Below are 14,200 nucleotides of genomic sequence, written 5' to 3'. Positions count from 1 at the left end.
GAGGAAGGCTATGGAAGTGGGAAAAAAGAGTTACCTCCCTTTCATAAGTGTTGTTCTTCGAGATGTGTTGCTCATGTCCATTCCAAGTAGGTGTGTGAGCACTGTGTGCAGAGTCAGCAGAAGGTTTTTCCCATAACGTACCCATCAGGGTTGGCTGTGGAGCCCCTAGAGTCATGCCTTTATGGCAGTATATATAGGTCCCTTCCAACCTGCAGCCTCTTCAGTTCCTTCTTGCCCAGTACTCCAACAGAGGGGAGGCGGGTGGGTCTTAGAATGAACATGAGCAACATATCTCGAAGAACAATAGTTATGAAAGGTAGGTAACCATTTTTTCTTCTTCAAGTGACTGCTCATGTCGATTTTAAGTAGGTGACTGCCAAGCACTCCCTAGGAAGAGGGGTCGGAGTTCACAGAGACACAGACTGAAGCATCGCTGTGCCAAATGCAGAATCATCTCTAGCCTGCTGTGTGACATAGGCGCCAACTTCTCCTGGTACCGGTGGGTGCTCGTGTCCCCCAGCCCCGCCCCAACTCCAGCCCCGCCCCACCTCCATTCCAACCCCTTCCCCAAAAATCCCGACGCAACTCCGCCCCCTCCCTACTCATGGTGGACCCCTTCCCCAAATTCCAGCCCTGCCTCTTCCCCACCTCCTCCCCTGAACGTGCTGTGTTCCCGCTCCTCCCCCCCCCCCCCGGAGCTTGTTACACCGTGAAACAGCTGGCGGCAAGCGCTTGGAGAAGCAGGGACAGCATGCTCAGGGGAAGAGGAGGAGGCAGAGGCGAGCCGGGGTGGGGAGCTTGGCTGCCGGTGGGTGCAGAGCACCCACCAATTTTTCCCCATGGGTGCTCCAGCCCCAGAGCAAGTGGAAAGGTTTCTGCTTCCAAGGACTACCTCCCTAACAGAGTCTGAGGATGCAAGCTCCAACGGGTTGAGCCATGGAGTTTCCATACTGTAAGGCGGAGAGACTCTAGCTTGGGGTGCTGGAGGCAGCCATGGTCTGCGTGATCAGGTCCAGAACCAGGGGCAGAGTTATAAGCATGTCCACTGACAAGTCTAGCAGCGTAGTGAACCAGTGATGACGTGGCCACGCTGGTGCTATCAAGATTAGTAATGCTTTCTCTCATCGGACCTTGAAGAAGACTTTGTGGATGACTGGGAAAGGCGGGAATACATACAGCAGGTGCCCCTTCTACGAAAGAAGAAAGGCATCCACCAGCGAGCCTGGGCTGTGATTCAGGAAGGAGCAGAACTGCCGACACTTCCTGTTGCGCCGTGTTACGAACAGGTCTATCAGGGGAGATCCCCACCTTTCGAAAGCACTGAACACGACATCTGGGTGGAGAGACCACTCGTGGCCATGAAAGGACCTGCTGAAGTGATCGGCCAGTTTGTTCTGCGAGCCCGGAAGATACAACACCTCCAAGTGTATCAAGTGTGTGATGCAGAAGTCCCACAGCTTGAGGGCTTCTTGATAGAGAGTAGAAGAGCGAGCACCACCCTGTCTGTTTATATAGAACATCACTGTGGTATCGTCTGTCACTACCAATACACATCTGCTCTGTAGATGGGTTTCAAACCTCTGGCAAGCAAGGCACATGGCACGCAGTTCCCGGACGTTGATGTGCAGCGGAAATTCTGCCTGGGACCAGAGACCTTGAGTCCACCTAGGTGTGCTCCCCATTCCATCACCAACACATCTATGACTATTGATAGTGATGGCTGAGGTGTGGAGAAGGGTATTCCTGTACATACTGTTCATGGGTTGAGCCACCACCAGAGGGACTTGTGGACCTGAAGAATGAGTGTGACCAGTCTGTCTAGGTGGTCTCTGTTCGGCCTGTAAACTTGGGCTAGCCAAGCCTGAAGGAGACTGAGCCGCAGCCTGGAATGCTGTACCACATACGTGCAAGCAGCCATGTGCCCAAGCAGTATTAGGCAATTCGGTGCTATAGTGGTGGGGAATCTTTTGAAATCCTCTAGGATGGCGCTCATGGTGAGGAAACAAGATTCCGGAAGAAAAGCCCTGGCCGGAGCAGAGTCTAGGAGGGCTCCGATGAACTCTGTTCTTTGAGGGGGGGCTATGGTTGACTTTGCCACGTTCAGAATGAGGCCAACCCTTATTTATTTTGAAAACTTTTAAGATTAGTTTTACAACTATATCAGAAAATGAATGATTGTTTGGTTATTTCATTTACCAAAGGTAACTGAAGCAGACATTTATGAAGTCATTGGGAGGTGAACTATCTCCACTTCAACAGGTTAACCATTAATATTTGGAGGATTTTCTTGCCATGCTGTATTAGGAGATCACCACCAGACAGATATTTAAATTGTTTTATTTAACTAGAACAACAATGTTATGTATTCTGGATTTTTTTCTTCAACAGCAAACATAATATTTTAACAAACCAAGCATATGAATTTTTGAATTTAGTTAAACATTCAAGTTTTTTAAAATCAAGTTCGTTAAAATTTTTTAACTAAAATAGTTAATGAAATTTTTTTTTTTAAAAGAAACAAAAATTAAATAGACTATGTCAGCCAAGTCAACACGAGAAACTTAAAATACTGGCTTCTGCAGCTAACTCAGTCGTCTTCACCTTCGTTTTCCTGTTTGTTCATAATCTGGAAAAGAACAACAAGCTTTCCTGCTTTTTCTTTGGAATGGTTTAGTCCAAAGGAAGAAAATAGTCTTTCTACACCGGCAGAAGAAGCTACTGCTGTTAAAAGTGAGATTATCATTTCAACAGTCTCTGAATCCAAGTGCTTAAGTGACTTCCACCAGTTCACTGGTGGGACTTTCTTTAAAACATCAGCAGCAAACATATTTCTTGAATGGTTCATCCTTAGCTCCGAAGTTTATTACAGTTGGCATTATGGAGGGATGATTGTTAGATGTCTATATCATAGTCAATTCCTCTTCTTCAGCAGCAGTTAAGGTTTGACCCTGGTACCGAGTACTGAGGATATTTGCAAGAAAATGAGCTGGCGATAGTGCTTGTCCCATTTGTTTTTTTAATACTTGTAAAGTAACTCTGTCATTGAAGATCTCACTCAGTTCCTTCCAGATTTCAACAGCGTTAGAAATAAAACAGCTATTTCCCTGCATTTTGTTGAAGGCTACAGAAATAGGCTTCGGGGTACTCAACATCTGTTCAACATTTCTCTGAAGCCCAATGTTGAGAACTTTGGCTGTGACAGTGCCATCTATTTTTTTACAATTTCGTTCACAAACCATTGTCAGATTAGGCCAGTTCTTGATATAGTGCTCAAAACAGTCCACTACTGAGTTCCATCATACATCTTGTGGGAAACTTAGCTTGGTTCCTCCCACTTTTTTCAGAGCAGCTGCTGCAAAGTGGTTGTTACAGAAGTTTTTTTCAATTTCAACAACATTAGCCTTTATTTCTGGAACACTGAAGCTTTGGCTGGGAGGTAAATCAAATGAGCACTGCAACTGTATGTTACTAGCTTGGGACTCTCTTCACTCTCTTCTAAATAATTTCTTCTCATCTTGGATACATTTGCAGCATTGTCTATGACTGTCAAGCTGCGTACTAGACATCTGAATTTTTTTTCTCAGTTTGCTCTAGCTTTTACTGCTACTCTTTGTAAGTATTCTGCTCTGTGTGCATTTCCTGATGTATCAATTGTTTCTGTAAGGAAGACATTCCCTTTTTCTGTTGTCACACAAGCACATACAACAGCATCATTGTGGACATTGCTCCACCCATCAAGACTTAGGTTAACAATTTCACCCTCTAGATCTTTTGCACACTGCTCAATTTCTCTTTCATACATTTCATCCTGCAATTTGCTGCAACATCTCCTCTGTTGGGTGGACTGTATCCTGGTCTTAATGACTCAACCATGTTAATGAAGCGTGAGTTCTCAATTATAAAGAAAAGAGAGTTTGTTGTTGCATAAACAAGCCGGGCAATTTTTTCATCATTTACCTCTTTTTGTAATCTGCTGGCTCTTATCACCAACTTATCTATGGTTGTTTCTGGATGGTGGAGATTTCTTTTTCCTTTTTGCTACAAGTGATATACTGTAGCTCTGTGACATACACGATGTGACTGAAACATTGGCAGATAACTGAAACTATAGAAAATGATGGTGATCTTGAAGGCGGATAGTCTTCAGAATCCTGTATGTTAAGGATGGATTCTCCTAAACAAAATAAATCAATGCAGTTATTTAATTATTATTACCATACTGCTCATTTAGTATTACTCACCACATTCAGTGACACTCAGTACTACTTTAAAGGTGAAATTGTAAATGGAAGATTGGCCTATTTCCGCTATTTATTTTTTATCACAACGGCATCTAAAATGATAGTACCATAGAGTAACAACTATCCTTTTTGCTCAAACATGAGAATTCAAGAATAGTCCAGAAGGCAAACAGGCAGTCCTTAAGAAAGAAGTATAAAATAAAAAAGTTTACCAACCTGAAGATCCTGCATGTTCCTTTCAACATCTTCAACGCAGCTTCCTCCTGAGGAGGAACACTTCTCGTGATGTTGCTTCATTCGAGTAACCAGGCCTTGCATTTCTTTTTTGCACTGTTTGCATTTTGCACGCACGCCTGTCTTACCCATAGGTAGAGGAACTTCACTGAAATATTCCCAAACTGGGTCTCTTTTACGGCCTGCTGCCATTATAGGTTTTCCCTTCTAGTGAGAGAATGGTATGGTAGATCTCAAATCAATGAAGGCTACACTCAGAAAGACCTCAAGACTTCTGGAATATGCTGCTCAAACAATTTCACTTTTTCTTCTACTGCCTGTCCCTCCCTTCTCACATTTATCTCCAGACTTCTTCTGCTTTTCCAGATTTAGTCTGCCCCCAACAATCTTCCATTCGTTGAACTTTTTGAAACTTCGCACTTTTAGAGAGAAGTAAGGGATTGACTCTGTGTACACAAATTTGAAGAAGGACAATAGGCTTGAGGTCTCTTATTTCTCACCCTCTCTATATATTTTATTTAAAAATTTTTTGCTGTTAACAAGCATATTATCCCTGGAGATACAAATCCACAGTTTGAGAACTGCAAAACTAAGCATCTCTGATGGTATCTTCTAGACTGAGCACTGAGTCCCATTGGATAGCTAGAAAGACTAACCTAAACAAACAAACAATCTATACAGAAGTCCCTAGAACACCCTAACATTGGGTCCCTAAATCCATGAACTATTGGAACTCATTTACAAAACTGTTCTTAAACATTACATGACTATTGTCTCATACTACAGAATTAGAATTTATGATTCCTATTCCATGAGGGGATATCTTTGAGCTATAACGTATCTTAACTGAAATTATCTTTTTAAACTGGATTTTTTTGATGCTTTTTGAGGGAAAAAAACTATTTTATCAAAAAAATCCAATTGAAATAAAAAAAATATGTATCATTGATTTTTATCCACCCTGACCACCATGCACTTGGTGATGTTGATGGTTGTGGGGCAGCGATCTCTGCTTTTGTAGTAGTCATCTTTTCTGTTGGGGTTCTTAATGCCTCTGGGGAGGAGAAATTGAGCAGACTGGAACCTCTGTGCCAACTGGTGATTTACTATATATCCTTTTTTGCAAGGTGTGTAAATTCCCAGGGAACTCAAAGTGGGTCTAGAGTCTTTTAGTGTGTAGAGGGATTCATGAGTTTTTTCTGCAATTAATTTGGATCCTTCGAATGGATCCTACACATAAGACTGGACCTCCCTTGGAAAGCTGGAAAGGGGAAGCTAGGAAACTCTCCGCATGATCACTGCTTTTGAGATGGAGCGGGCAGCAGCATCTACAGGCATGCAATGATGTCCTTGCGAGAAGCTGTCCTTCAGCAATGATCACCTGAAACTCTTCCCTTTTATCAGCAGGGAGATGTTTAATTTAGAATAATTTATACAGTTGTATTTGCCATAAGGGCATGGTAATTAGCGATCCTAAGTTGTAGGGCTGCTGATGAAGATGATTTACATCCAAATAAATCCAGTCGTTTGTTCCTTGTCCGAGTGTTGATTTAGTGTGGCGCTGTCTACCATATTTATTTACAGCATCAATGATAAGGGAATTCAGGGATGGGTGGGAAAAGAAAAAAATCCAGGTCCTTAGAGGGAACACTATTTTTTTGTTCACTCTCTTATTAGAGCGCGATATTGTATTCAGTGTCTGCCATATCGTTTTTGCTGGGTCCAGCAAGGCCTCATTGATAGGGAACGTGTTGCAAACAGATGTACAATGTCAAGCAGCTTGTGTTGTGACTCGTTTCTTCAAGCAGAATTTGTAGCGAATCTACTATTCTGTTAATGAGATCTTGAAACTGTTTGAAGTTGTCTGCCAGGGTTGGTGGGGGAGACATGACTGCCTCATCAGGAGAGAAGAGATGTTGATTGTTGGAATAATGTTGGTCTAGTCTCGCTTCCTGTTCCTCAAACATATCTTGTGGATCAGAACGTCTGGCTAGAGAAGCTGAAGGAGATTGCCTTCCCCTATTCCGATGAGCAACATGGTGTCCAGTTTGCAAATGAGTTCCAATTCTGCAGTTTCTCGTTGGAGTCTGGTTTTGAAGTTTTTTGTGTTGGAGACGTCAAGGATTATAACATTCAAAAACCAGTCGGAGAACACTTCAACCTCCCTGGTCACTCAATTTCAGACCTAAAAGTTGCAATTCTCCAACACAAAAAACTTCAAAAACAGACTCCAACAACAAACTGCAGAATTGGAACTAATTTGCAAACTGTACACCATTAAATTAGGCTTGAATAAAGACTGGGAGTGGATGGGTCATTACACAAAGTAAAAACTATTTCCCCCTGCTAATTTTTCCCCTACTGTTACTCACCACTTTCTTGTCAACTGTTTGAAATGGGCCATCCTGATCATCACTACAAAAGTTTTTCTCTCCTGCTGATAATAGCCCACCTTAATTGAGTAGTCTCATTACAGTTGGTATGGCAAACCCCATTTTTTCATGTTCTCTGTGTATATATATATCTTCCTACTATATTTTCCACTGCATGCAACCGATGAAGTGGGTTTTAGCCTACGAAAGCTTATGCCTAAATAAATTTGTTAGTCTCTAAGGTGCAACAAGTACGCCTCTTTTTTTTCAAAATAGAAAATAAGATATAGATGACTAATTCTCAAATCGGACACTGCTGAGGTTCCGTCTCAGGCCAAACGTGGTTGAGAAGGAACTGAGGGCAGTTTGCCCATGCAGTGCTATATAGCCCTGAAGCAGGGAGAGCACATGTGCGGGCCAAATGGACACTGCTACCTAAAATCTCCGATCTGAGGCATAGAGACGTTACTACACCTAGAATGGAGCACCCAGAGGGATACTATTCCAAGAACTACTTTTGTTACTGGAAGTAAGCTTTTTAATTCTCTTTGCTATCCTTGAGAACATGCTTAGAAATATGTCCATTCCAGCTGTTGGATATTTCCACAAACTTCAACTGAGGACTAAGAAAGTTATAGCATAAGTTTCACTCTTAAGATAACATGTCCCATTCTGCTCTTCCAAAGAGTTCTCTAGCAAGAACAGGAAAGTTCCAATTTAAGAGAGCATATGAAACACAAAATGAGGGTAAAAAACATGAGGCCATCTTTCTCTGTTTTCAAAGTTATTTGCTCTTAGTGTGTTTTGGTTCCTTGTAAACAGCAACAATATGAATCCCTCAAAATTCTGAGGTTTCTCAGGAAAATAATGACAAAATGTAAACTCTGAAATAGCAACAAGAAAAAAAATTGACATATGCTAGTCTCTTCTAACAATTGCAAATACATAAAACATATTCCTGTGTACTTTTTAAATGTTTACTCCTGGGGTAATTCCACATGACTGTGCTCCCACAGAAAGCACCTCTGCGCCCCCCGCAGAATTCCTGTGCTTCCCTGCAGAAAACAGTTGGGAAGCAAAAGGAAACCGTGCTGGGGGACGACCATGGGCGCAGTTAGGTGGTGGAGGGGGGGGATTGCCCTCCCAAACACAGGTGAGGCATGGGGGGGCACATGGGGTTACATGCCACTGCCCCGCCTCATTTCTGCAAGCACAGAGCAGCCCACCTGAAGGAGGCTGCCTCTCTGTTCCGCTGATTCTGCAGCTGAATGCCGCCTCCTGGATCCTAGTGCCCGTCGTGCTTCCCTTCTGTGTGCTGGGAGCCTTCCTGTTTTCTGTGAAACAGTAGTGCCTGTGGTGGGGCTGGGTAAGGTGGGGCAGGGGAAAGAAGGGAATAGGGCAGGGGGAGGGGAACGTGGGAGGCATAGGTGCTGGAATAGGGGTGTGGGGGGTGCTGCCTGCTGCACTCCCTGACTTGAAGTGGTTTCCATTATATACAGGGTTTACAGTTTGGTTCAATGGCTCTCAGCACCTGCACTATACACCTTATTTCAGCATCCCTGGAGTGAGGGGGAAGAAAAGCTGATCGCGGGTGTGCGGTGAGCCCAGAATGTGGCATCCCCTCGGCACCAGCTGGGGCTCACCGTTAAGCAGGCTCATCGAACCCTCACACTGACAAGCCTTACCCCTCTACACCAGGAACCCCGCTCCCCCCCCAGGAGTCCCCCACACCCTGATTCCCACCCAACTGAGCACCTGGACCCCCACCCCATTAAGCCCCACTCTCTAGGCACCCAAACCGCTCAATGAACCCCCAGATCCCCCTTGCTAAGCCCCAATCATTTTCAACTGGATCCCCCGTAGCTTTCCACTGCCCCTGCACCCGGAACCCCCTCAATGAGCCCATGCATCCAGATCTCCCACTGAGCCACCCACACCCAGATTGCCCCACAGAGAAACCTCTCACCCTACACCTGGATTCCCCCCACACAAAGCCCCTCCACACTTGGATCCTGCTGGGCTGAGCCTGCCCACCCAGACATGGCACGCCTCGCGCAGAGGGGTCACGGCCTTGGGTGTTTCTGGAGCAGGCCTGGCCCTTGCACTGTGTCAGGGTCGGGTGCAGCCTTGCTGCCAAGTCCCTGTACTGGTGTAGGTGGAGGCTTCAGGGTGATCTCCCACCTTAACGCAGCCAGTGGCCTGTGCTCCCCACTGCCATGCTAGAGCCACGTTTATTTATGGACAAATTTACAGAACATTGCAGAATTTTAAAATATTGTGTGCAGAATTTTTTTTGGTGCAGAATTCCCTCAGGAGTAAATGTTGTTCATGGTTGGACAATTAATAAGTTAAGATACTATGAAATATTGTCATAGGAAGTACTAAAACTACATTAAAGACACCAATATTTCCAGTTAACTATTTTTTTTAAATGTAATACAAGTTTGTCTTGTCCATGACATAAAAATAGTCACATTACCTTGACTGAAGAGAAGTAATAAGATTATCAAACTTTTTATCCATAATGTCTACAATCCTGTCTTCTTCCTGCTTCACTTTGGATTCCAAATATCCCAGCATCTATTTCATTTTTAAAAGATAACTAAATCAATGCCTAACCATTCATCCTATTTATGCAAAATAAGAAAAGAGTCATTTATAAATGTCAGAGGCAACAATCTGAAATGTGTGTGTGATTCTGAGTCAGAGTGACAACAAAGAACTTTGCAGGACAAACAAATCTAGAAGAACTGAAGCTTTTGACCTGATCTATACACAGTTTCTGTACTGATACAATATTTCAGTGAGGAGTATGATCCTTCCCCCCCCAAAATAGGCACACAAGTACAACCTCTGTAATATGGATACAGCTATAGCAGTATAAAATACCTATACTAATGTAACTGAACATATTGTAGGGGAATTGTACTGCTTGGTATAGTAAAAGAGGTACAATTTTTGTGTTGTGACATGCTCATAGGGAGGAAGAGATGAGGACAAGAGGCACACCAATGTAGGGAACAGTGCTCAGAAATAGCTGGTATGCACCAATATGCTATACAATCACCTCTTTGAAGCTACTATTTTGTTCTCTAGAATCTCAGTTTTTTAAAAAATAAAGTAAATCTCTAGCTGTTATGGCTGCAAAAAAAACCTCAATACCATAAACCAAATGTAGCTTGCAAAGAGTCTAGAACAAGAGCAATGAAGCGTGAACTCCACTATTTGCTATTCAGTCATTCTTTGCTCTTCTCAAATTCACACAAAATGTTATACTTCAGTCCCCTGGATGTTAACTGTCTGCCCTATTCAACCAGCAGCTTCAGGCCTAATCCGAGAGTATGACATGTCTCTTCAAATTCTCCCCACTTCCTCAGGTATTCTGTAAGAAACATTTGAATTATTTATAGTACCATAGCACCTAGGAGTCCTAGTCAGGGACCAGGATCCCATTATGCTAGGTATGGTAGAAACATAGCGCTCATACTACTTGCGTCAACCTTATTAACCTAAACTTGCTGTCATTTCCAAACCACTGATTCACAGAATCATAGAATATCAGGGTTGGAAGGGACCTCAGGAGGTCATCTACTCCAACCCCCTGCTCAAAAGCAGGACCAATCCGCAATTAAATCATCCCAGCCAGGGCTTTGTCAAGTCTGACCTTAAAAACTTCTAAGGAAGGAGATTCTACCACCTCCCTAGGTAACGCATTCCAGTGTTTCACTACCCTCCTAGTGAAAAAGTTTTTCCTAATATCCAACCTAAACCTCCCCCACTGCAACTTGAGACCACTACTCCTTGTCCTGTCCTCTTCTACCACTGAGAATAGTCTAGAACCATCCTCACTGGAACCCCCTCTCAGGTAGTTGAAAGCAGCTATCAAATCCCCCCTCATTCTTCTCTTCCGCAGACTAAACAATCCCAGTTCCCTCAGCCTCTCCTCATAACTCATGTGTTCCAGACCCCTAATCATTTTTGTTGCCCTTCGCTGGACTCTTTCCAATTTATCCACATCCTTCTTGTAGTGTGGGGCCCAAAACTGGACACAGTACTCCAGATGAGGCCTCACCAATGTCGAATAGAGGGGGACGATCACATCCCTCAATCTGCTCGCTATGCCCCTACTTATACATCCCAAAATGCCACTGGCCTTCTTGGCAACAAGGGCACACTGCTGACTCATATCCAGCTTCTCGTCCACTGTCACCTCTAGGTCCTTTTCCGCAGAACTGCTGCCTAGCCATTCGGTCCCTAGTCTGTAGCTGTGCATTGGGTTCTTCCGTCCTAATTGCAGGACCCTGCACTTATCCTTATTGAACCTCATCAGATTTCTTTTGGCCCAATCCTCCAATTTGTCTAGGTCCCTCTGTATCCTATCCCTGCCCTCCAGCGTATCTACCACTCCTCCCAGTTTAGTATCATCCGCAAATTTGCTGAGAGTGCAATCCACACCATCCTCCAGATCATTTATGAAGATATTGAACAAAACCGGCCCCAGGACCGACCTCTGGGGCACTCCACTTGACACCGGCTGCCAACTAGACATGGAGCCATTGATCACTACCCGTTGAGCCCGACAATCTAGCCAACTTTCTACCCACCTTATAGTGTATTCATCCAGCCCATACTTCTTTAACTTGCTGGCAAGAATACTGTGGGAGACCGTGTCAAAAGCTTTGCTAAAGTCAAGGAACAACACGTCCACTGCTTTCCCTTCATCCACAGAACCAGTAATCTCATCATAGAAGGCGATTAGATTAGTCAGGCATGATCTTCCTTTGGTGAATCCATGCTGACTGTTCCTGATCACTTTCCTCTCATGCAAGTGCTTCAGGACTGATTCTTTGAGGACCTGCTCCATGATTTTTTCAGGGACTGAAGTGAGGCTGACTGGCCTGTAGTTCCCAGGATCCTCCTCCTTCCCTTTTTTAAAGATTGGCACTACATTAGCCTTTTTCCAGTCATCTGGGACTTCCCCGGTTCGCCACGAGTTTTCAAAGATAATGGCCAATGGCTCTGCAATCATAGCCGCCAGTTCCTTTAGCACTCTCGGATGCAACTCGTCCGGCCCCATGGACTTGTGCACGTCCAGCTTTTCTAAATAGTCCCTAACCACCTCTTTCTCCACAGAGGGCTGGCCATCTATTCCCCATGTTGTGATGCCCAGCACAGCAGTCTGGGAGCTGACCTTGTTCGTGAAAACAGAGGCAAAAAAAGCATTGAGTACATTAGCTTTTTCCACATCCTCTGTCACTAGGTTGCCTCCCTCCTTCATTAAGGGGCCCACACTTTGCTTGGCTTTCTTCTTGTTGCCAACATACCTGAAGAAACCCTTCTTGTTACTCTTAACATCTCTCGCTAGCTGCAGCTCCAGGTGCGATTTGGCCCTCCTGATTTCATTCCTACATGCCCGAGCAATATTTTTATACTCTTCCCTGGTCATATGTCCAATCTTCCACTTCTTGTAAGCTTCTTTTTTATGTTTAAGATCCGCTAGGATTTCACCGTTAAGCCAAGCTGGTCGCCTGCCATATTTACTATTCTTTCGACACATCGGGATGGTTTGTCCCTGTAATCTCAACAGGGACAAACCATAGTATACACGGCTAAGACAATTTGACTGTGCCTCAGGATTAGTATTGTAACAATATATTTAATAAACAGATTTTGAAAGATTAGATTTTAGTAACTTGACACCTCCCTTGTGGAACTGAGCTATTAATTTTTGCTGAAAAATCATTTAAGACCACAATTTCGGATGCATGAATTACAAGGCTTTACTTTTATAGGATAGAACAGATGTTTATTTGGAATTAAAAGTTACTTAGTACAATTTAGCCTAATTCAGCACCAAAGCTTTGTCAAGTTTTAAGTGCAGACTAGGCCTAAGCCACATTTGTGCATGACTAACCAACCAAAAAAAAAAAAAAATCCAAAAGCATTATCTGTTAAGCAAGTTAAATTCTGGGGAAAAGGACTTCGTTATATTATGTTTATAGGATATTTGCCAGACTCTTGCCATAAATGTACAGTCAGCTACCCAGTATTTTAAAGTCTCCCCTCCCTCATTTTCTTTTCTGTATTCTGAACATACACATTTTGATTTATGTAAATCAAACTTTGATGTATTTTATTTATGAAAATACTGCCTCAACTGCCTATGAAGAGTAGTACATACCCACCTTCAAATTCAGAAGGAAGCACAAAAAAACCCAAGGAAATTAACCATTGAGTTGCTAGTGTGACATAGTAGATATTGCCCCAATCCAATAATACACATATAAACAGGTACTTTTAAGCAAATGCACATTCCCATTGAAGTTAATGGGACTATTCATAGGTTTAGAATTAAGCATAGGCTTAAGCGCTTTACTGAATCACGGTCTTAATGAGGCTCCAATTCCACAGAAATTGTGCAAGAACAGCCAAAGAGGGTAGGAGGGGCACCAAAAGGTCACAGACCAAGATAATGACAAGAACAGATACAGTATGTTTTTGTGATAAGATAAACAATTCCAATATAACCTACAGGAACATGAAACTTTGATGTTAAGTAAATGTAATCTGAAATATTTCAAATTGAATCAAAGCATCTCTTTACCCTACCTTGTCAGCAGTTTTTAAACGCTCAAGATTAAAAGCAGTTATCCACAAAGCTTCATCAATGTCTCGTACAGTTTTATTGTCCTGGGGGAAGTTACAATAGTAAATTGTTTGTATTATTAAAAAAATTAAATATTTGACAACATTTTCAGAATTTATACAATCCTTGGAGCAAGGACCTTGTATTCATATTAAACATGATGCATGCATTTGGGACTTAATAATAAATATTTCTATGAATAAATGATAAAAACTGCTTGAAACGCCTATACAGTAAGATGCATTGCACAGACAAAGAAAAACCAGTTGCCATAGCAACTGCAGTTCCTGGAGGGGACTGTATGTGTGAATCCAGGCTCTTAGAACTGTGGTTCAAGGGCTGGAGCACTCACGAAAAAAAAATTTGCAGGTGCTTAGCATCCACTGACAGCCAGCTTCCCTCCTCCTAACTGCCAGCGGCGGGATCAACTCCTCCCCATCCCTCCCAGCGCCTCCTGCATGGCATGATCAGCTGTTTTGTGGCACACATGAGGCTCAGGGAGGAACAGGGATGGGGCACACGCAGTGGAGGGGGCAGAACTGGGCAGGAAGACGTTGGACATGGGTGGGAACTTGGGAGAAGGGGTGGGGTGGGGGGCAGGGACTTTGGCAGAGTGGGGTCAAGAAGAGGCAGGACAGTGGTAGGGGTTTGGGGGAAGGACCTAGGGCTGAGCAGGCGATTGAGCACCCCCTGGGCCCGGCGGAAGC

General features: G+C 43.6%; 1 protein-coding gene across 5 annotated transcripts in view; it reads right to left on the bottom strand.

Moving 5' to 3' along the window:
• Positions 1-14,200, bottom strand: part of RNF17 (ring finger protein 17) — a 201,555-nt gene that overhangs the window by 154,875 nt on the left and 32,480 nt on the right. For all 5 annotated transcript variants that reach the window (XM_048844981.2, XM_075127255.1, XM_075127254.1 and 2 more), the window contains exons 8-9: positions 13,457-13,537; positions 9,327-9,427 (exon numbers count right to left, since the gene is read on the bottom strand). In XM_048844981.2, the coding sequence (XP_048700938.2) occupies positions 9,327-9,427; positions 13,457-13,537 (182 nt within the window). The remainder of the gene's footprint in view (positions 1-9,326; positions 9,428-13,456; positions 13,538-14,200) is intronic.

Source organism: Caretta caretta, chromosome 1, assembly GCF_965140235.1.
Source record: "Caretta caretta isolate rCarCar2 chromosome 1, rCarCar1.hap1, whole genome shotgun sequence".
Lineage (NCBI taxonomy): Eukaryota > Metazoa > Chordata > Testudines > Cheloniidae > Caretta > Caretta caretta.
This window is presented reverse-complemented; position numbering and strand designations above follow the sequence as displayed.